Source organism: Phocoena sinus, chromosome 5 (assembly GCF_008692025.1).
Source record: "Phocoena sinus isolate mPhoSin1 chromosome 5, mPhoSin1.pri, whole genome shotgun sequence".
NCBI classification, from domain to species: domain Eukaryota; kingdom Metazoa; phylum Chordata; class Mammalia; order Artiodactyla; family Phocoenidae; genus Phocoena; species Phocoena sinus.
Genome location: NC_045767.1, coordinates 72,706,640 through 72,731,080, shown reverse-complemented (window position 1 = coordinate 72,731,080; position 24,441 = coordinate 72,706,640). Strand labels below are relative to the sequence as shown.

The following is a 24,441-nucleotide window of genomic DNA, read 5'->3' as shown; positions in this document are numbered from 1 at the left end:
CTTTGTAAAACATAGTAGTCCATCTTGGAAAGTTTGAAAATCAAATTTGTTTCATGCCAGATACCTCAGCACATAAGATAATCCAAATACTTTATTAACAATTTATATGAGAAGAACTTTTATGTGGAATTGGACTTAAATATTTCTATTATATAATTTATTATATGTTAATTTGTAGTATTCATATTTTGAAAGGATAATTTAACTATGTGAAGGTATTATTTGGAGTGTACATAAAACTAATTGAACTCATACTTTGACATTTGAGACCTTGCATTTAAGTGATAGAAAAGAAAGTACTACAAAAAGCTTGGTTGTTATATTAGTAAGATATATTGTGTGTAACTTTATATGTTACTTTAGTTACATTAGTAACAAATTAATAGAAAACTACTTGGGGAGTGTATTTGAAATTTGGAATCGTGGATTTGGCAGTAGGAGGAGAGACTGGCTTTGAGACACCATTCTGAATTATATCAAATTTTCATATACATAGATGTGCAAAATTATATTTTCTAGTGGTTGTCTTTTTAAAAAACATGTCCAGTGGTAATCTTGTTACATTGCTTTTCATCATACGTAGTAGATGTCTGTTATTCTGTAGTCTGAGAAAACATAAAAATAGGATGGTAAATTACTTAATATTTAAAAACTCCCTTTTGTCCTGTTATATATAAAATAATTGTTTAACAATAAGAAATCTCTCAAACCAGATTAAATAAATGGTAATTTATAGGACTAAATGCATCCTACAGCTAATTAACAGATGCATAAAGAGTTTCTCCTACTAAAGGGATTATTAGCTAATTTTCAAAATTTACAATTAAATCTCATTACATGTCTCTTGTCATTTAAGAACTTCACTTTTTATAATAGCTAGTATGAAGAAAAGGTTTGCTGATCAAATTGCGATTGAAATGGATATACTTTTCTGATTTTAAATAAGAATGTTCTAGTTCTAAATTAAAAAATTAAAGGTAAACACCTGACACTTACTGAGCATTTAACATGTGTCAGGCAGTGTTCCAAGTGCTTTTCACGTAATAACTCCCTTAATCTGTGAGGCAGGTACCGTGTTATCTCCATTTTAGAGCTGAGGAAACTGTTTCACCAACTGATCCAAGGATGGGGTTTGGCCAGTCATTCCTAATCTCAGAGTCTATGCTCTTAACCCACCATTCTATATTCCTCTTTTAAGTATAATCACTCAATAATATTTTGCGTTATTCCATAAACACAAATATCTATAACAACATTTGGTGTTCTAAATTTTAACTGTGTATGAGCTGCAATGAATTACAGCAGAGATGAGCAATCCTTTTATCATTATGTCAGTATTGTTGTGTGTCCCATTTACCATTAGGTAAGTTGAAGTGTGTATAATTTCAGAGTTCTTAGAGATACTAATAGTATTTTGTTTTGAGAATATAAGGGATGGCTCAATTTCCTTATTTATGGTTGCTTTTGAGCTCTCTGTACTTACCGTATACCAAATATATGCTTACATATTTAAACCTGTTTTAGATTGAATAAAGAAGGGAATGGAGAGGGCTTTTAGTTGTTGACAGAGAATATAATTGATCTTAAATTATTGCAAGTACTTTGATAAATAAGCTTATTTTTATTCTCTTTTGCTTCTAAACAGAATAAAGATCCTAAAATGTCTCGAGTTGCACTGGAATCTTTGTATAGATTGTTGTGGGTCTATGTAATTAGAATAAAATGTGAAAGCAACACTGTAACTCAAAGGTGAGTGCCTTTGTTTTAAAGCATATTTAAAGTAACATCTTGGTAAAAAATGCCACACCGATGAATTTTAGTTAACATTACAAATACCTTGAGGAGGAATATGAATTATCTTGGCATATTATGAAGGATGCGAAGGATATTTTGCTAATGTTTTGTTGATTTCATTCTCTCTTTATGACTAAATCTTTTTTCTCTACAGTCGTCTTATGAGCATAGTGTCAGCACTTTTCCCAAAAGGGTCACGTAGTGTGGTTCCTCGTGATACACCTCTCAATATATTTGTGAAGATTATTCAGTTCATTGCTCAGGTGAGTGCCTCACCTCATAATACCTATATACATGCAAATTGTAAGAGTAGGGGACAAAGTGAGAGAGTGGCATGGGCATATATACACTACCAAACGTAAAGTAGATAGCTAGTGGGAAGCAGCCGCATAGCACAGGGAGATCAGCTCGGTGCTTTGTGACCACCTAGAGGGGTGGGATAGGGAGGGTGGGAGGGAGGGAGGGAGACGCAAGAGGGAAGAGATATGGGAACATATGTATATGTATAACTGATTCACTTTGTTATAAAGCAGAAACTAACACACCATTGTAAAGCAATTATACTCCAATAAAGATGTTAAAAAAAAAAAGAGTAACTTAGAGTCATAGAATTTGTTACACATCTAAAAGCATGATAACAAAACATTTATTAATACTGAATAGTGAAAAATAAAAGTATGCTTTAAAAAGTAAAAAATAAATGATGCTAATGATTTTTGTGTGTGTGCAAAATACATTTAGATGATTGATCTACACACTTGGAGACTCAGAGGAGGAGACACTTAATTTAGGAAGAGTCAAAAAAATGTCTCATAATCCTCCTCTTGTCTATTTACTAATTAGTTCCTGAGTGTCTTGAAAGATTTTGGAACATTGTTTTCATAACCTGCATTAATCTATGTTCTCAGGTAGAGACACTAGAGTCCATGCATGGTAGCTTGTTGAATCCAAAGGGGTCTTTTAAGGAATAGAGGTCGTTCACAGAATCACTCATAGGACTGAAGAAACAGATTCTAGCTGAAATGGAAATCCAGAGGAAACTACACTATCGGGCTACCAAGGAAGCTGCTGCCTCTGCCACAGTCAAAAACCTGCCAAATTAGGAAGTGCCCCAAGCGCTTAAGAATCATGTTTCCACCACAGTCCCCACCAGTAAAATAGATGCCTTTCTCCCTGTCCTCCCCCACCTCCTCCCGTACCCCAGTTCCCAAGGGTTCCCGTGAGTATATCACTTGACTGGGTCTCAGTCGCATCCTGAAGCCTGTTGTCCAAAGGCATCCTGGGAAATATCATTTTAGCTTTCTAGCCTCTGCAGTAAAGGAAGGTTTATTTGAAGAGGATTAAATGGGGGCTGAGTAAGCAAATCCATGGCTCTGGTCACATTCTCTTTTGGGACATCAGCCCCAGAGAAGCATAGGTAGGGTTACCTTCTCAATTTGGGAAAAACACTTTGGTTCCAGAATGTTCATTGAGTTCTCTTTGAACTAAAACTATGACAACGAAGATGACCCATAATGTAATTATTTTTGACAATGAAGACAATTTAAATAAAACGAATACATTTCTATTTACGGGAGCACAGAATTAATGATAATTAGATAAGAATAAATGTGTCAATAAGATGAATGAAAGCAGATTGTGCTTTAGATCTGTTGTTGAGAAAACTTTTGCTATTTGGTTGCATCCCTTCCCCGAGGGTCATACCCACTACCTTTGCTTAATCACCTCACACCAACACTCCTCCAGAACTATAGAGCTCCTCTCAAACATCAGTTACTCTTAGTTAACTTATCTTTCCTTTGAGATTACCCTTCCCGGAGCCCTGTTCTTTCTGTCCCAGTATGAACTCCCTGCTCTCCAGGCCTGCCTCATTGCTATCGTCATGGGACTTCCTTTTATCATTATTTTGGGAATTCCTTCACTTAGGTCTTGAATATGAGTTTGGCAAATGCGTGTTTAAAACTTCTATCCTGCTGGTTTGGCTCTTCAACCAATCATTTGATAATTAAATCATGTATCTATAATCATATACTTTTAACATTAATTCATACGCATTTTTCTTTTGTCCAGCTAGATTCGGGAACTTCTTGTGGGTACAGACCTGTATTGTTGCCATTATTTGTATAATTCTTAACATGATACTTAACTTATACAGGCAGACCCTTGTTTTATTGCACTTTGTTTTATTGTGCTTTGCAGATATTGCCTTTTTTTTTCAAACTGAAGGTTTGTGGCGACTCTGTGTTATTAGATGATGGTTAGTGTTTTTTAAGCAATAAAGTATTGTTTAGTTAAGGTTGTACATTGTTTTCTTAGGCATAATGCTGTTGTACAGTTAATAGACTACAGTATAGTTAAACATAACTTTTATATGCACTGGGAAACCAGAAAATTTGTGTGACCTGCTTTATTCTGATTTTGCTTTATTGAGGTCTGGAACAAAACCCACATTATCTCCAAGGTATGCCCATAGCAGTAGAAAGTTATAAGGATTTATTGATTTTTTTTTTTTTTTTCCCTCTAGGAACGTTTGGATTTTGCAATGAAAGAAATAATATTTGATCTTCTCAGTGTTGGCAAATCTACCAAAACTTTCACCATTAATCCAGAGGTAAAAAAATTATAATGTAGTAATTTACTATCCTATACAATTAAAAAAAATTTTTTTTTAAGCACAATTTCTGGAATCAGAACTCTTAGGCTCAAATCTCTAGTTAAAAATTAAGATAAATGTTATTTCCTACTTCTTTGGCCTTGTTATTCCCTCGTAAACTCCTGCTCATCCTTTAGATATAAAATTTTCAGATTGTTTAAGAATATTTTTTGAAGTAATTGCTTATTGGAATTTAATGACACTGGAGAATGTAAAAAGACAAAATAAGTGTTATATTTTCTCTTATTTCTTTTAAATGACTGTGCTGGTCCTCCTCATAATCAAATCTTAAGATATATATTTATGTAGTTAACAAATGAGCTCGAAAGTTATTGAAGCTTTTTATTTGTAGAATTCTTAAGATAGGTTAATAATTATTTCCAAATTTTTAAAGTGAGCAGAAACGACTTTTTATAGATGACATGCTTAACCTGGTTCTCAGCTACAAAAATCACATAATGAAAGACGTTTTCTTGATCATCTGTTTTCAAAAATATTCTCTTCATTGAACAAGTTTATTTCTGAAATTAATTTTTTTCCTCACTGAAACGTTCATACTAAGAGTAGAAAAAATGTCAGTTGTGCTGTTTTGTTGTTGTTGTTTTTCTACAGGCTTACTTTATTAGGATTTTCTTCAATCTGTATTTCCTTTTCAGGAATCTTTTTAAGCTTGTGAGAGCTAGTTTAGTTAAAGCCAGATAAAATTATCTATTAATCCACTTAATCAAATCAAGCAAATTGCAATACACTGAAAGAATGAATAAGTGAGGAACCTCTGTGAACCACAGTACGTTGTGGAATTTTCCCACTCCCTTCAAGATGTCTTCTATGACTATGTGAAATGACCATCTGATATTAGACTAATATCACCAGTATTACGTCGTATGTAAAGAGGGGTAAATCTTAAAACCTTGATCTTATTTAGATAAAAAATATATAAACGAAAGTTTTATTTTCTCCCTGTATTCCAGTGAACCATCCAGTGAACACCCACTGGAATGCATATACCCATTTTAGAGACCACTCGTGTAGGTCATAACTAATGACAGCTTGGGCTGAGATGGTGTGGTGTGGATAGAGAGATCATTTACTGAGAAAAGAAACACTGAGAAGATACTGAGTTTGGCGGGGAAGAGGGCATTTGGTTTGAACGTGGCAAATCTGAGGCATCTTTCTGACATCCAAGTAGAAGTGTCAAATTGGTCTGAGAGTCCAAGTTCAGAGGAGAAGTAAGGCTTAAAATTAGCAGGTGATCTGGTATGGATGGTAATTGAAGCCATGTAAATACATGAAATTACTTTGGGAGAGAATACATAATGATAGGAAAAGGCAGCCTAGGAACTTGCCTTGAAGCAGTCTAACATTTAATATTCAGATAAAGGAGGGTAAATTTGGAATGTGGACAGAGATGACACAGTCAGCAGTGGCACAGATGTATCCAAGGAAGGGAGGGTTTCAGGGAATAAGGAATATTTGACAGTGTCCCATGCTGATGAAAAGTCAAATAGGATGCAGGAAAAATGCCCACTGGTTTGAACAGTATTGTCACTGATGAGTGAGAGGGAAGTATTATGGGGAGAACTCATTGCATTAAGATAGTTGAGTATAGTTAACAAGAGTCAGAATATTCAGTTAAAAGGGAAATGTTGAAGATGCAAGAAAGAGAAGGGATAATTGATAGTGTAATTTCCTGATAATGCAAGAGCAGATGGGATTCTAATAACTAGGAATACCAGCACTCCTCAACTGTAACGGGAGCAAAGTAGAGGAAGAAAAGGTGCAGATATAAGTAGATCAGTGTGTTTTGTAGTGAGAGATTGAGGAAGGTTGATGTTTTTTTTCTGACTGTGAAGTGGGTGACAGATCATCTGCTTATAGAGGGGAGAGTATGGTATCAGGGTGTAGGAGAGTTGAGGAAGGGATGGAAGAGGTTTGAAATAAGCTAGAAAATAAGAGAGCCAGTTGACCTCATAAGTGAATGGGTGGCACTTGGGAATTTGGTATTAAAGCAAACTGCAGTGCCTGGGCTAGTTTAAAATGTGGGACAGAAAGGTTTGTGTTTCTTCTGTCCTCCTTCCTCCCATCCCCCGGTGTTATTTGATGAGATATTTTTAGCATGAAAAAAAAGAATTTTCTGACACTCTGACTTCTTTATTTTGAAACTTTTTTCTCTGAAGAGAATGAACATAGGCCTCAGAGTCTTCCTTGTAATAGCGGACAGTTTGCAGCAGAAAGATGGTGAGCCGCCAATGCCAACAACAGGAGTTATTCTTCCCTCAGGAAACACTCTGCGTGTAAAGAAAATTTTTCTCAATAAAACCTTGACAGATGAAGAGGCAAAAGTCATAGGTTAGTGTTAACTGGAATAAGTAAATAATACAGTTTAATATTCTTTTGTGAAAGGTTATGATCAAATCTAAAATGTATTATTGCCTGTGTAAATGTATACATACGTGTATATATTTGCCTATGAAAGTATATATTTGCCTAGTTATTCCAGTGTACAGAGTGATTCAAAAATGAATACTTTTTTTATAATATCCATAAGTTGTTATGTTAAAAGTCTTGTTAAATATTTTCTCACAGGATACTATTCACTGCATTTTGTCCTTCCTTCAAATTAATTTCAGTTGTGTGCATAATTTTTCACATTTTCTCCAATATACTGAAGCAAATTATCAGGGAGAATAGTATGTCAAAGTCAGAACTCCTTCCTTTGTAACAAAAATAAGCTAATGTAATTTAAAGGTTGTGATGGGCTTTTATTTTTTTACAGAAAATAACTGTAACTATTCTTTATCTAATTTTTGACATTTTATAACTGTGAAGTTCCCCCCCGCCCCCCCCAGGAATGTCTGTTTACTACCCTCAAGTGAGAAAAGCGTTAGACAGCATTCTCAGACATTTGGACAAAGAAGTTGGGAGACCAATGTGTATGACTAGCGTGCAGATGTCTAATAAGGAGCCTGAAGATATGATTACGTATGTAGTCAATTACTTCTCTTCATTGCTATTTCCGTTTTCATAAGTAAAGTGGGTCGCTTCTTGCTTGTTTCCTTCCTTTCTCTTCTGGATCTCGCCCCTGTTGCCATCTGCGGCAGTTTTTAATACAGCGATTCCTCCCACAGGCTCAGTTTTACTCTTTAAAGTGCTGTCAAACCAGTACAGATAGCAAAAGTCATCCTGGATCCGTCCAGTTTGTTGTCAGTGTTGAGCCCTTATACTTATTCTGTGAGTGAGAGATAAATGCTAGTGACCGCAGATGTGTGTGGACATGGTTGGTTTATTAAGTCAAACAAATGCTGTTATTTCCAGAGCCTTGTTCAACAAAAAAAGAAAACCTGAAAATCTCCTGGGAACTGAGGGTACAGAGGGGAATAATGTATGAGTGGCTTTTTGTGTGAGAAACTGTACCTCATCTCACCCCGATCCCACTGCCAGCACTGCTTGTCAACCCATGTTTTTTTCCCTTATTGTTAGGGACTTCCTCCTCAGGAAGATATATTTTATGGCAATAACTTCTTTTACTTGCTAGGAAATATCTACATATTCTTTGTAAGTGGACTTTTTTTAAGGTGTTAATATCTGCATTGTACATCTTAGATAACCAAATTGGATATTGGCTCTCTCAATTAATGCATAGTTATTATATACTAGAAAATGTTAATATCTCTGAGAGTTTCTCCAATGTGAAGTTTTTTTTCCTGCATTACTTTCTCTGGGAAGTCTTCATCCTTTTTGTCACACTTTCCTCATTTCTGCCTGTAAATTTGCCCTCACTGAGTTCCTCTGGCTGTGTATGTAGCATCTTCAATGACGGCAGTGTCAGCATTCCCCGGTCAGCTAGTTCTTCTGTAACTCCATTAATATTTGATTGATATTGGGTTGACCAAAAAGTTTGTTTGGGTTTTTCCGTAAGATGTTACAGAAAAACCCAAACAAGCTTTTCGGCCAACCCAATATTTGACTCCCAGTATTCACTTTTCTTTTCTTCGCTGTACTTTAATCTTTGTTGGCCAGTTTCCTCTTTTGATTATCCATTGTTGTCAAATGCCACCTGAGTTTACCCCTGGAGGCAAGGAATCAACACAATTACATAATTTGCCATGTATGTGTGAACCGAATAACAGATGTGCAGTGACCAATCACGACAGACTTTGAAAAAATTAATGTGATTAAATCACTGGTTATGATCACATCTGTTTTTTTACGTCCTGATTTGTGCACTGAGGAGCTAACAGGGAAGCTTGGCTACGCAATTACTTATAGTTGATGGTAACGGAAAATTGAAGCACATTGTTGGAGACTGGTATTATTTAACTAAATTGTGGTAACTGAAATTCATGTGTGTTGGAACCAAGCTGAGAAAACTCACTGTATATAAAATCACTAAAAGTAAGTAGTAGTCCATTGCCATGTTAATGGATACTGAGCCGAAAACTCTTAAAACATCCAAATTCTTGTCTATATAAGAATTATTTTATTGGGCCAATTGAAGGATAATTTGGGTAAAATAAATTAACAGCTTCCCCTTGAAATGTAGACCAAAATAAAAACCAGTATCTAAAAGGTTAGATATTTAAAATAAATAAAATCATTGAATAACTAGGGGAAAATACAGAAGAATTAAATTGTATCAAGCCTCTGGAGGAACCAGGATTTTCAAAACTTCACATATTTTATTACATAAAAATTTTAAATATGTTTGTGTGTGTGTGTGTGTGTACACGTTCTGAAGTAAAATAAAAAGACAAGAAAAAACAACTCCAGCAGTAGTATATGAGAATGTCTGTTCTCTAAAACCCTTGTTAGTATATGATATTAAGAGAAAGAAAAAATTTTGTTGATTTTATAGACCCCCCAAATAACTAATATTTGGTTATTTAATGTCAATTTTATTATTTTAATAATTAAATATTATCAAAGGTTAAATATTATGTATTTAATTCTATTTGAAACAATTATAATATAAATAATTTACTTAAATAATACTTATTATTTAAACATAATAGTTGTTATACTTGTTTTTAATTACTGAAAACCTTTTTTGCTGGCTACCTGTGTTTTTTTCCTGAATTATCCATATACTCTTTTCTGCATTTATAAACTGATAATTATTTACTGGATTTGTATATGCTCTTTTTATAATAAATACATTAAACTTTTGGAGGTGGGCTCATTTTCTGTAATAATTTTTCCAAGTCTGCTTTCATTGTCTGGTGTATGTAAGAGTCTTCTTATTAAGTCCTCTTGTGATCTGTTTTTCAGGGGGGAAAGAAAACCCAAAATTGATTTGTTTAGAACTTGTATTGCTGCTATTCCAAGGTTGATTCCTGACGGTATGAGCAGAACTGACCTCATTGAATTGTTAGCAAGGTAAATGAGAATTACTGTTTGTGAGGTTACCTTTTATCTCTTTAAATCTCTTTAAATTTCTAATGCACCCCTGTTACTATTATCACTAAAAAAGTAGTGATAAAGACATTTTTAATCCTTTATTTGATAACCTTCTAAACTCCCATTTTGTCTTTTACATTTTGTTAACACTTTCTCCTCATTCATTTTTCGTTGTTGTTGATGAAATTTAATCTCAAGATGTATTTAATGACTTTTATTTAATTTCATGGCAGAGAGGTCAAAGCCTTTCTTTCCCCAGGGAATGAGAGCAACGAATGACCTGATATCCTAAATGTGAAATCCTAAAAGTATCTTTTTTTTTTAACATCTTTATTAGAGTATAATTAATTTACAATGTTTTGTTAGTTTCTGCTATATAACAAAGTGAATCAGCTATACGTATACATATATCCCCATATCCCCTCCCTCTTGCGTCTCCCTCCCACCCTCCCTATCCCACCCCTCTAGGTGGTCACAAAGCACCGAGCTGATCTCCCTGTGCTTTGAGGCTTCCCACTAGCTATCTATTTTACGTTTGGTAGTGTCTGTATGTCCATGCCACTCTCTCACTTTGTCCCAGCTTACCCTTCCCCCTCCCTGTGTCCTTAAGTCCATTCTCTACGTCTATGTCTTTATTCCTGTCCTGCCCCTAGGTTCTTCAGAACCTTTTTTTTTTTTTTAAGATTCCATATATATGTATTAGCATATGGTGTTTATTTTTCTCTTTCTGACTTACTTTACTCTGTATGACAGACTGTAGGTCCATCCACCTCACTACAAATAACTCAATTTTGTTTCTTTTTATGGCTGAGTAATATTCCATTGTATATATGTGCCACATCTTCTTTATCCATTCATCTGTTGATGGACACTTAGGTTGCTTCCATGTCCTGGCTGTTGGAGATAGTGCTGCAATGAACATTGGGGTGCATGTGTCTTTTTGAATTACGGTTTTCTCTGGGTATATGCCCAGTAGTGGGATTGCTGGGTCGTATGGTAGTTCTCTTTTTAGTTTTTTAAGGAACCTCCGTACTGTTCTCCATAGTGGCTGTATCAATTTACATTCCCACCAGCAGTCCTCACTCATTTTTTAACTGTTAAAGTTCTTCTGGATTCCCCTACAAATCCTATTTTTAAATTCCTTGCCTTTCCATCTAGTAGTGTTTCTTAGGACTTGTATACCATGTTTTCTCTTAACATATGGGCATTATCAGTGTATGACGGCCCCACTGGGCAATTAATTAGTGTGTTAACTCCTACAGTCATTTCTTTAGCACCTAGGGTGATAACCAGGTCTCATTTTCACTTTTTCCTCTTATTGCAGAGGCCATAGCATTCAAGTTTTTATCTCTTTCTTCTACTAGGCTCTGTAAATGAGTAAATAACATGACATCCAAACTTAAATACCAGCTCCCAAAAGTAATTCTAAGTTGAGGTGATGGCCTTTCGAAAAAGGCCATGTCGAAAAAGGCTATGTTGACATAGTTGGGGATTCTCTTTAGATAAGGGGTCGGCAAACTTTTTTTCTTAAAGGACCAGATAGTAAATATTTTAAGATTTGCAAGTCACGTGGTATCTGTCACAGATTACTCATCTTTGCCACTGTAGTGCAGAAGCAGCCACCTGTGAAGGCTCCTGGCTGGATTTGGCCCTTGAGCCATAGTTTGCTGGCCCCAGCCTAAAGGGAAAACCAAGTGCAAAGACTATCAGGGCAGTGATACTTGATCACATTGAAAGATGTTTACTGCTCGCTGGGCACTTATCACTAAGTCTTAAGTTAAATTCACAATGAATAAACAGTTAATAGACCACTCCAGCAACCTTGTCTACCTCCTTGAAAACACCTAGCATTTCACACACCCGCGCACTACCTATCCTCCGCGGTTGTGGGTTTCATTCAGGCCTTGAATGGTATTGGTCTCTTAGGATTATGAGGAGAAGAAAGGGGTTACTTTTTTTTTTTTTTTTTTTTTTTTTTGTCGTACGCGGGCCTCTCACTGTTGTGGCTTCTCCCGTTGCGGAGCACAAGCTCCGGACACACAGGCCCAGCAGCCATGGCCCACGGGCCCAGCCGCTCCACGGCATGTGAGATCTTCCCGGACCGGGGCACGAACCCATGTCTCCCGCATTGGCAGGCGGACTCTCAACCACTGCGCCACGAGGGAAGCCCAGAAAGGGGTTACTTAGAAACTTTGCACCATGAGATAAATTCATCCCTTCCCACTCTGTCTCTTAACTCTTGCTGTAAATTAGATTGCAGAGTTATGAAGTTCTTGTCAGTGTTAGGGAGGGAAAATAAGTTTTAATTATTTATAATGCTATTCCTTGGGAAAGCAGTAAACAACTCTCATCCAATTCCACTCTTACTCCTCCCACCTCAGTTTAACTCACCTACATCTTTGTGGACGGCAGTCCATATCCCCCACCAAAATGAAATTGCATCTCCAAGGGGCAGGGGTAGAGGAGCCTTGTAGAGGAGCAAATATTTCGACAGTGATTGACAGTTTGCTTTGCTATTTATAATACTTTGCTTCTTTCCCCTGTGGTATTCAGTTACCAGTTAGTCTATTTTGGCAGAAAGAAAGATTCGAGGGTCTGCTGACTTTGTCCCCAACTCCTATCATTTGGAATTGTGATGTCTAAATCTTATTTACTTAGAAATAAAGTAAGCAAACAAACAAAGCAAAGATACACTGTAAATTTGCAGACCTGTCTGCTGTCTCTAGGGAAGGTCGATTTGTTCTCCTGCCTTGAATTCTTCAGGCACCATTCTCTTCATGGCTATACCCCAAGTCACACAGATAGGTGTAAATTTGTGGATTTAAGAGATGTTAAAATGACCTTTAAAGCCAGCAGCACAGAGTCAGTCACTCTCCTAGCCCACAGTATCGCCTTTGGTGCCACTATCAGAGACAGAACACTGGGCTAGAGACCCTTGATCTGACCACATGTGGTACTTCCAGTGCGCTGCTCTAACTGCTGCTGCTTCGTGGCTCACTCCTGGGTCTCTGTAGCTGTAATACATTTTCTCCTCAGTCTCATGGTCAGTTGAATGTTGGCTTAGTGAAGACCAGAACTGAGCTCAGCAGGGTGAAGACTGGTATCTCCTCTCACATAAATCATTGCAGCTCTCTACCTCTTTCATTGAGGATAACTCCATCTTTCCAGCTGCCCAAGCATGTAACTGTGGCATACTTTTTAATACACCTGCTTTTCTTTATTCATTCAGGCTGTTTCTAACTCTGATGCATGTGTCTTGATGGTCAATCATGAAAATAATACTCTACCGCCCCCAACGGAAACTCATATTCATATAGCATTATATATTGGTAGCTTCACTGCTGCAGCCATGTTTTATGATTTTCTTGTTTATCATTCTCTTCTTTAAGTTCCATTAAACTCCTTTAACTAATATTAATTCATGTCCTCATATTGTATTGATGTCTTTAAAAGGTAATTATATATAGCCTCTCCTATAATTTATTTAGACTTAAACTCTTTTGTTTTTTTTTTTTTGTTTTTTTAGACTTAAACTCTTGAAGACCTTATGGGTTCGTTTGACACTTTTTTTTTTTTTCATTTTCTTTCTAGGCATACCCCATTTATGAAGTTACTCCTAAATTTATTCTCATTTTCACTGTCAAGAATTATTTCTGTTAAACTGATTCCATCTTGATTTGTTGTATTTCTTCCTTCACAATCAGCCCGTCTTAGGTTTAACTGTAACCTCAGCAGCATGAAAGGAATGATAGAGATAAATCATGTCCTTTCCAATAAAGGACTAAATAAATATGAGCTAGCGCTAAGGTATTATATGATTGGACGTAATTTTTGATTGATTATAGGATAACATACGGCATTTTAAGGATTAAAGAATTTTTTTATGTAATTCTGATTTGTCAATCTGTGTTTTCTAAAGTACAGCATTTGAATTATGATCAAACTTATTATTCTGAATTATAGTACAAGTACCAACTAATATTAGTAGATTGACGTGTGAATTTAAATAAATGAATATAGTTTAGCATAAGGATGAATATAGCACAAAAAGTGCACATTGGTTCCTATCTTCTTACTTCTTATGAACCAACTGAAAGGATATATTTTTTAAATTCTTAGTTTTACATTTTAGATGATAAAACTCTTTGGAAGGTTTTTGAGGTTTGCTAATGGAATTTTGTTCTTGGTAGGCTCACAGTTCATATGGATGAAGAACTACGTGCTCTGGCTTTCAATACTCTGCAGGCACTAATGCTTGATTTTCCAGATTGGCGGGAGGATGTTCTTTCAGGATTTGTTTATTTTATTGTTCGTGAAGTGACTGATGTCCATCCCACGCTTCTTGATAATGCCGTAAAGATGTTGGTGCAATTAATAAATCAGTGGAAACAAGCAACCCAAATGCATAACAAAAACCAGGACTCACAGGTACCAAACTCTTTTGTAGTGTCTCTTTGTATGTGGTCAGTGGTAGATGACCAATGATGATGTTAAAACATATTGACTTTCTCAAGAACTAAAAGTTTTATTAGTTTTACTTCCTTTCAAAGTGTTTGTAATCCCTTAAGCAGAACTTTCCTATAGTTTATATATTAAATACATAACATTTGCGTGTCCAACCTTTCCAACTTTCTTTCTTTGGTAATAATTATTTTTAGTTTTTATTTTTATTTATTTATTTAAAATTTTATTTATTTATTGGCCGCATTGGGTCTTCGTTGCTGCACGTGGGCTTTTCTCTCTAGTTGCGGCGAGCGGGGGCTACTCTTCGTTACGGTGCATGGGCTTCTCATTGCGATGGCTTCTCATGTTGAGGAGCACAGGCTCTAGGTGTGTGGGCTTCAGTAGTTGTGGCACACAGGCTCAGTCCTTATGGCTCGCGGGCTCTAGGGCACATGGGCTTCAGTAGTTGTGGCACGTGGGCTCAATAGTTGTGGCTTGCAGGCTCTAGGGCGCGTGGGCTTCAGTAGTTGTGGCGCATGGGCTCAGTGGTTGTGGCATGTGGGCTCAGTAGTTGTGGCTCGCAGGCTCTAGAGCGCAGGCTCAGTAGTTGTGGCGAATGGGCTTTGTTGCTCTGTGGCATGTGAGATCTTCCTGGACCAGGGCTGAAACCCATGTCCCCTGCATTGGCAGATGGATTCTTAATCACTGAGCCACCAGGGAAGTCCCGGTAATAATTATTTTTAAATGAACATAGAAATTAGAGGCAATTCTAGCTCACATTTAGGTTGTTTCCAATATATTTAAAGCTGATATAATAAAAAATTTTGGTAGCCTTTCAGCTGAGTTATTTGATTGTTTTATCAAAGGCACCAGTCCCCATTTCACATTACAGTATGTGTGCTTCTTAACCATAAAAGTTGCTCAAATTATTGATTTGTGATAATGTGTTAAGTCATAGAATCTTGGAATATTAGAGCTGGATCATCTAAGCCAACCCAGCTTCTCAACCTTTAAAGAGCCTACAAATCACAGGGGCCTGAGAATCTCTCTTTTTAACGAGCTCCTAGGTGATGCCACGTTGCTGGTCCACACTTTGAGTACAAAGAATACCATCCAGTCCCCTCATTTTCCATATAGAAATGTTAGGCCAGTAGTGACTTTAAGTGTCAGCTCTAAGGCATTTACAAAGTAGCCAGAGAGTGATAGAACTTAGGTACAGAATTCCTGTTTAGACTGCCAATTAAATGCTTTTTTCACTATGTGACTATGACATTTTTATAAATTAAATGTTATTTAAATTTCTTGAGCTGAGACAGACCTATAGCCATCATTTTTATGATTTGCTTTACTCTTTAGTAATTGTTTTACTAGAATGTCTATACATACATATATTTTTTAACTTCTGTTTACTTTTCAAGCATGGTATGGTTAATGGAGCTTCTCATCCCCCTCCTCTGGAAAGGAGCCCGTGTTCCAATGTATTCCATGTGGTCGAAGGGTTTGCACTTGTCACTCTCTGTAGCAGTCGACCTGCCACTAGGAGATTAGCTGTCAGTGTCCTTAGAGAAATACGGGCTTTATTTGCACTTTTGGAAATACCTAAGGTAAGATTTAGACATCTCATCCAGCTACCTAAAGAAAGTACTTAAAAACTCCTTTTGTCCATCCTTATTCCATTTCTGTTTTTACCGACAGGGATGATTTACTTTATAACAAGATCTTTTTGACAGGGTCTAAGCTCACCCACCTGCCCTCGATTCCATTTGTAACAAATAGGGCTAAAGTGAGTTTTAATGCTTACCTAGGTTTGACGGCTTTTCTGAAACATTCCTAAACTTTTTTAGACATGTGATATCTTTTTTATAGGGTGATGACGAATTAGCCATAGATGTGATGGACAGGCTGAGCCCATCCATTCTTGAGAGCTTCATCCATCTCACTGGGGCCGATCAGGTAACTTTAATGATTTTGTGCTATTCAATCGTGTGTTGGAACTTAAGACATACGTATATACATGAGTTTCTTTTACAAATGTCATGCATTAGAAAGTATTTTTGAAAATGGTAAAGGGCTTTAAAAATAAAAAATACTTTAAAAAAGTGGCATACACACACACAAAGTGGCACTAGTTTATGCTATGGTCAGTACTCTTCCCACAGAAATAAAAATATTTCATCTTTGTAAAATTCCAACCATTCCAATCTAAAAAATTTCTCTTAAGTCTGAAGCTGCTGTCAACTACTGTTTGCTATTTATTACGGTATATAATATTCTTGACCTATATATGCTGGTTAAAAGGCTATGGAGAAAATTTTTGTTGAAATTCGAAGCAAAAAATTGAGCTCTGCACCTTCAGTAACTGTATTTGTTTGCTTTGCCACGTAAATTTAAGTGCATAGAGTAAATATATAGTATTTTATGCCTGAGTCATATGTAATTTGACTCATTAAGATGAAGAAAAACACTTTGTCAACACGTACATAAGAAAGCTGATGCCAACTTTCTTAGTTTGGCTTGGGGGAAGAAAAGGTCATATATCAAGATTTCAAAACTGATATAAGAATAACCATCACACTTTACCACTTGAAATTATTTCCTTCCCGTTTTGGAATACCTGGACAAGATACCTGTACTTTCCACATAACACTTGGCTCTCATACCTCACGAGTTATATGTAACCAAGAGAGATATTAATAAATTTTATAAACCTAAGAGATGGTTATAAGTATGTACAATTTAAAGCATTCTGTTTTAGATTATTAACCATGAATTGAGAAGTGGATGGCTGTCTCTAGTGCCTAAAACAGTGCCTGACTCGGAGCAGGTACTTTATGAATATCTGTTGAATGATCGAGTGAATTGGGCCTCTTCAGTTTAAGACTCCGGTTTTTGTTGTTGTTTTGTTGTCATTGTTGTTGTTTGAATCATAAGTAATTTGCTCTTAAGCTAAGTCTTTATCTCTTCAGTATAAGAGCTTTGAATATTATTGAGCAAATATTTGAGAATATGTACCTCTGGAGAGGAGCCCATTTCCCCGTCTGTTCCACTTATGCATATATAGGGCACATCAGCATGAAAGTCAGTGGTTCATTTTTGAGTTCTCGAGCAGCTTCAGTATGCCCGTGAAAGCTGCATATTCATACATGAATTACATAAGTAGTGGTTCTTAAACTTTTTGGTTTATGGATCTTTTTTGAGACTAACACAAACTATGGAATCTCTGTCCAGAAAATTGCATGTACACATGTGCACAAAACAGCTTATATGCAGTTTCAGGAATTCTCTGCTCATATTACCCCTGTTTAAGAACCTCTGTTCTAGAAACTAACAATAGGCCACTTATAGTTAAAAGCAATTTATATGGCAAAACTTTGAAAGTTGTTGAAATGTACAATAATCAATTGGTTTTGTTTTTTTTTCTCTGCCTAGACTACTTTGCTGTATTGCCCTAGCTCAATAGATTTACAGACATTAGCAGAATGGAACTCTTCTCCTATTAGCCACCAGTTTGATGTGATTAGTCCATCGCACATATGGATATTTGCACATGTGACCCAAGGCCAAGATCCATGGATTATAAGTCTCTCCAGTTTTTTAAAGCAAGAAAACCTTCCAAAACACTGCCCTACAGCTGTGAGCTATGCTTGGATGTTTGCATACACAAGACTTCAGTTGTTATCCCCACAAGTTGATATAAAGTAAGTTGTTTTTCTAGTGCAGGTTTTAAAATGTATAGACTGTCAGCCTTCATAAGGTATGCATTTGAAAAGTTCTACAAATTGGAAATCCCATAAATAACATGCCATAACATACTGGTATGTGAAGAAGGGAGATGAAAGTTGTAAAGGATCCAGTCTCATTATCCTTTCATTCTTTTCGTATAATTTGGTCTCACCAATTTGTAATCGTTCATTTACTTAATAACACACTGCTTGGTACGTAGTTTGTGTCCAGTGAATGAAAGAATTAATGAGGAAATCATCCGAAGATGAATATGGTTGCGAGTATAGATAAGTTTGTAGATAAAGGGTGAGAAGTGAAGGGAAAATGAGTTCAGTGACCTTACTTTTCCTGACAACACTGTAAGGAAGGCTGTCCACTGTTAGGGATTTCGTGATAATGATATTGGTTTTAGTTCTGAGGATAATGGCAAAGAGTTGGAGTAACTGGTGATGTGATGGAGAGTTGATCAAGGCTTTATAACTGCAGGTTAGTCTTGCTCTTAAATTTTAAAGAGAATTTATTTGAGTTTGGGTTCCTGATTTCACCTTATCCAATATGCATGGCATGAGTCCTCCTGTCATATAACTTGACCATATAAACCCAACACCTGGATAAACTTAACACCTTCAGCTCATATTAAAGCCTGCACAGGGCTTCCCTGGTGGCGCAGTGGTTGAGAGTCCGCCTGCCGGTGCAGGGGACACGGGTTCGTGCCCCGGTCCGGGAAGATCCCACATGCCGCGGAACGGCTGGGCCCGTGAGCCATGGCCGCTGAGCCTGCACGTCCGGAGCCTGTGCTCCGCAACGGGAGAGGCCACAGCAGTGAGAGGCCCGCGTATCGCAAAAAAAAAAAAAAAAAAAAAAAATACTGCACAAACCTGGCTTCTCCAGTCTGTACTTTCTCCCTTACTTTCTATCAGTGCTATCCATGTACTTTATGTTGGAGCCAAAATAAACCTCTCAGAGTTCACTGAATGTGGTCTGCAGTGTCTATTCCGTGAGTTTTTGTTCACATGAACCTAGAATGCCTTTTGTTTTCTTTATGCCCTGCCCATATCTGACGCATCGCAAATTCCACCTTATTTTTTTTTTTTTTTTTTTTTTGCGGTACGCGGGCCTCTCACTGTTGCGGAGCACAGGCTCCGGACGCGCAGGCTCAGCCGCTCCGCGGTATGTGGGATCTTCCCAGACCGGGGCACGAACCCGTGTCCCCAGCATCGGCAGGCAGACTCTCAACCACTGTGCCACCAGGGAAGCCCTCCACCTTATTTTTAAAGCCTTCTCTTATATCTCCAACCCAGAGTAATTATTTCTTCTTTCGCATTTGTGTGTATCTATCTATACATTTATATATATAAACATATATATATATACACACATATTTTTTGGTTTTGTTTTTACTGTTTTTATATATATATACACATACATGTTAATTATATATCTATGTAGATTCTCAGGTATTGTGTATTGGATGCTGGTTTTTTAAAGAAGATTGACACATGCCACCTTGTGTAACATTTATGAACTTATTTAGTGTCCTTTAATTACCATATTTTAAATTATAAGCGCCTCTCCTACCACCATTCCCTATATCCCCTTTCTGCTCTATTTTTCTTCATCAAACTTAGTGCCATCTGACATTGTTTTATTTCTCTATTATATATCTCTCCTAGCACAAATGATGGCAGTGATTTTCATTTTTTTAGCAGGTTTCTGTTTTTGTTTTTTTTACTGCTGTCACAGTGCTCTGAACATTTTTAAGATACTGAGAAACGACGAATCAGTGAAACGATACGTATTATTTATCAATAGATTATAAATCTATTGAAGGTGAGGAATAAAGCTTAGTATTTTCCCTGTCTTTGTTTTGCTCTCAGTCCTTAATCCCAACAGAATTTTTGGTATTTGGAAAGATTTATGGAATTGTTCCAGAATATCTTATTGGTCTAATCTCTCAAAACAGAAATTTGATAGAAGCCTTAAAAATGTAGATATTCTAGGGAAGGGTAAGCTGAGACAAAGTGAGAGAGAGGCATGGACATATATACACTACCAGATGTAAGGTAGATAGCTCGTGGGAAGCAGCCGCATAGCACAGAGAGATCAGCTCGGTGCTTTGTGACCACCTGGAGGGGTGGGATAAGGAGGGTGGGAGGGAGGGAGATGCAAGAGGGAAGAGATATGGGGATATAAGTATATGTATAACTGATTTACTTTGTTATAAAGCAGAAACTAACATACCATTGTAAAGCAGTTATACTCGAATAAAGATGTTAAAAAGAAATGTAGATATTCATTGACTCTGCAATTCCATTTTCAGGAATTTACTCAAGAAAATAACAAAACATTTATTATAATTAAGCATATATCCAAATGTATAGTGTTGTGTATAATAGGGGAAAATTACTATTAGCTAAAATATCTGACAGTGAAAGTGTGGCTGTATCAATCATGATAATCTCTCTGATATATGGTCATCAAAAATGATGTCATGGAAGTATATTAATTTACATGGAAGATGTTTAAATATATATGTTAAGTATAAAAAAGCATGTACAAAACAAATGAAACAATATTCAGTTTTTATTAAATGAAAGAGATGTATTTATGCCTTTATTTTAATGTATATGAGTTGAAGATATGTAGAAGACTTACAGTGCTTATTTTGGCATAGGATTAAAGGTGATTTTCATTCTGTTTTCACTTTTTTTCCCTACGTGGAGCATGTATAACAAGTTATACAATGTGACCTGATAAAATACTAGCTGTACTCACAGAAATAATAGATTAGGTTAAAATGATCCTATAATGTGTTTTGTTTTTCAATCTAATATTTTATTCATTATATCTTATTCCACCAAGATTCAGTGGTAGTAATAAAAACTGTATGCTAACCATCTCCCCTAAATTGATAGAAATTTAGCTTTAGTTTAAAAACAAAAACTTTTCAAAACATGTATTATTTATGTCTTCCTGTTTTTCTTCTTCTTTTTTTCAGTAGCCCCATCAATGCTAAGAAAGTAAATACTACCACGAGCAGTGACTCCTACATGGGCCTGTGGAGAAACTACCTGCTTCTTTGCTGCAGTGCGGCGACTTCCACGGCATCTTCAACATCTGCGGGTTCCGTGAGGTGCTCTCCTCCTGAGACGCTGGCGTCCACCCCTGATAGTGGCTACAGCATTGATTCTAAAGTAAGTTTTCTGCACCTGCCACCGAATCCAAATGGAAGCATAAAAATAATGTTTTAAAATTTCTTTTTCAGGACAATAAAATAACTTGGTTGAAAAGTGCATTAGTTACTTGGACTAATACTGAAAATAGTTCAAGAAATCCTATTACTATTTTTATGGGTTCTTAGTTGGAATCAATAATGCGTAAAGTTTTTCTTTTAGAATTTCCCTGGATTGTGTAGGGGTACAAATAACTTGATAAGAATAGTGACATAGTCTTCATGATATGACACAAAATATTATCAGGTAGTTGGAGGAAATTGACAAAACTTAACACCTGGGTGTCTAACTTTAACACTGATGACTCTTTTAGAAGTAATTTTTTTACTCATTTTTACAGATCGAGAGAAATAGGCTGATGGATAAACAGCCTATTATATGATGATGAGTGTCTGTAAGGAATTAAGAGACCTGGAAACCCCACTTCCATTAACGAACTTGTAGCGAGCCATTGGATAAATCGTTTAACTCTTTTAGATTATGTACACCACAAGTGAATTTTGAAACGACTTTCATTCTAAAATGTCACCTATCCATTGTCCTTGACCAAATACTGTTGAAATGTCAAATTATTTAGTTGGATGTACTATCATTAGTGGCTGCGATAAATATAATATTTTTTTTCCAGATTATTGGCATCCCATCCCCTTCATCTTTGTTTAAGCACATAGTTCCAATGATGCGCTCTGAGAGCATGGAAATCACAGAATCCCTTGTTCTAGGTCTTGGCAGGACCAACCCAGGAGCTTTTAGGTAATTATCTTTGCATGTTTTCTCTATGCCCTAAAATAGCAAATGTGGCTCCTTGGAGAGAAGGTGAGGTAGAGTACTTATTATCAGGATAGTTGCATATCAGTCCTGACTTTTACCAGCTAATTAGCCATTTAACCTTTAACAGGTTATTTACTTTATCTGAGCCTTATTTCCTCATTTTGATTGAGTAAATAACACCATATTTTCTTCAAAGAATGATTATGGAAATCAAATATATATTATACATAAATACGTTCTAGAAATTATAAAGTGCCGTGTAAAGTTGTAATATTTTCCTACCTGATTTATTTACACACTGATTCTGTTAGTTTATAATCTTGATCTGTTGCTTAAAACTGTAGGTTTTTTCCCCTTCTTGTTCAAGAGAATGACTATTCTTAAAATAAGTATTTATGTACATATTTTATATTATTCTTGGTGTTTTTGATAGTCATAAAGTAAATTCTTCATTTTTGCCTGAGTTTCTGCTTTGTTGTTGCCTGATGGATCCTGACTTTATTCTTTTGAGGTTGTCCTCCATTGATATGGGGTGATGTTTGATGTTTTGTCTCCAAGATAACATGTACAACAGAGAATAGGTTAATAAATTGTAATATGTCTGTAGGTGTGGGATAGCATTCATTATAAATGAAGTGTTGGAAGATAATTTTATGACAAGTAAACACACGATCGTGCTAATAGAAAAAGTGAGATACAAAAATGATCTCAATTTCTTAAAAAACAAATCCCCATAAATAGAAACAATTCTGAGGCAGATACTTTAAATGTCTGCAGCAGTTTCTATACATGATGAAATCGTGGATGGATTTTATTTTCTTCTTATTTTTTTGTATTTTCCCAATTTTCTACAATGAGTACATTTGCAATTTAAAATCAGAATATAAGCAAAACAACAAAAAGATTATTTTCATGAAGTTCATACCCTTTGACCCATTAATCTCCTTTGTAAAGATTAATCCTACGGAGATAATCAGAAATGAAATCAAAGATTAATGTACAAAGATGTTCACTGGACAGTACTTATTTTAAAAGTTAGATAAAATTTAATGAAACAGTAATAACTGAAAATGGTTAGGAAAATTATCAGTACTAGAGCATTATGAATTAATTAATGGCATGTGAAAGTGGTTATTGCTAGTGTTAATTAAAGAAAAAGGGATACTATTTTATATATGTTGGAGTTTCAACTATGTAAAATGTGTGTGGGTTGAAAATGATTGAACAGATTGTATTTATCTCTACAAATTAGAATAGGTGGCCTATACCATTTTTTCTGTTTTCCAAATGTCCTACAGAGTGCATGTTATTTCACAATCAAAACAAAACAAAACAGGGAATTCCCTGGGGGTCCAGTGGTTAGGGCTCCACGCTTTCACTGCTTAGGGCCTGGGTTTGATCCCGGATCGGGGAGCTAAGATCCCACAAGTTGCGTGGTGCGGCCAAAACCAAACCAAAGCAAACAAACAAAAATACAATGAAAATTGTGTTTAAAACAGTAGGATTAGGGTTAACACTTGTTAGTTTACATCATTATATTAATATTTACATATTTCTACATGTCAGCTTATATATTTAGCTATTAATTAAATGAATGAATATCATTTTTCTTCTAGGGAACTAATAGAGGAATTACATCCCATAATTAAAGAAGCACTTGAACGAAGGCCAGAGGTAAGCTGTGTAGTTTTCTGGCATTAAATATTTATTTGGCAAACGCTTAAAATTGGCTTCTCTATTCTATACAATATAACAAAAGTTAGAAGTTCAGAAGTAAATAAGTAAATAAGTCTAGTGCAGTTTTCAACATTTTAAAAATATGTAGAACTCTTTCCCCCACCCCCCCCAACAGGAGGTCCTACTCAGAAACCTATTCTGTAATACAGATATATAATTGCTCTACCTGAAGTTAGGATGGTCAGAGTCTGGATTGGAGCCCGCTAGCCTTCTCTGTAAACGACCAGATAGTATTTCCATCTTTGCAGGCCATCCTGTCTCTGTTGCAGCTACTCAGTTTTGCTGCCTAGACAACTAAACAAGTGGGTGTTGCTCTGTAGTCCAATAAAACTCTGTTTATAGTTACTGGCAGCAGTGGGTCAGATCTGGCCTGAGGGCTGTGTTTTGCCAAGCCCAGGTCTAGATCCCCAAATCTACACGTCAGGTTCAGAGCAACTTTCAGAAGCCATGTGTCTTTTGGGACAGATGATATGTAATCCATAATTATAACAATTATTCTGCACTCAAATAAAGTCATAGATAAAGGGTTACATGAGCTACAGAGGAGAAAGCCTCTGATTCTGCCTGTGGTGTAAGAGAATGCTTTATAGGTGAAGCATGACATTTGAGGTGAATTTTTGAAGCATAGTCCCCAGTGGACAAGCAAGGGAAAGACATTCTAGGTAGAGGAACGGCATTTGCAAACTTTAT

The 24,441-nt window shown here is 36.2% G+C and overlaps 1 protein-coding gene across 8 annotated transcripts in view; it reads left to right on the top strand.

The window, feature by feature from the left end:
- FRYL (FRY like transcription coactivator) overlaps nucleotides 1-24,441 on the top strand; it is a 246,337-nt gene that overhangs the window by 146,430 nt on the left and 75,466 nt on the right. For all 8 annotated transcript variants that reach the window (XM_032632199.1, XM_032632198.1, XM_032632203.1 and 5 more), the window contains 13 exons: nucleotides 1,646-1,749; nucleotides 1,949-2,057; nucleotides 4,319-4,405; nucleotides 6,625-6,796; nucleotides 7,297-7,429; nucleotides 9,716-9,823; nucleotides 14,035-14,272; nucleotides 15,706-15,891; nucleotides 16,154-16,240; nucleotides 17,717-17,985; nucleotides 21,009-21,204; nucleotides 21,872-21,996; nucleotides 23,631-23,688. In XM_032632199.1, the coding sequence (XP_032488090.1) occupies nucleotides 1,646-1,749; nucleotides 1,949-2,057; nucleotides 4,319-4,405; nucleotides 6,625-6,796; nucleotides 7,297-7,429; nucleotides 9,716-9,823; nucleotides 14,035-14,272; nucleotides 15,706-15,891; nucleotides 16,154-16,240; nucleotides 17,717-17,985; nucleotides 21,009-21,204; nucleotides 21,872-21,996; nucleotides 23,631-23,688 (1,872 nt within the window). The remainder of the gene's footprint in view (nucleotides 1-1,645; nucleotides 1,750-1,948; nucleotides 2,058-4,318; nucleotides 4,406-6,624; nucleotides 6,797-7,296; nucleotides 7,430-9,715; nucleotides 9,824-14,034; nucleotides 14,273-15,705; nucleotides 15,892-16,153; nucleotides 16,241-17,716; nucleotides 17,986-21,008; nucleotides 21,205-21,871; nucleotides 21,997-23,630; nucleotides 23,689-24,441) is intronic.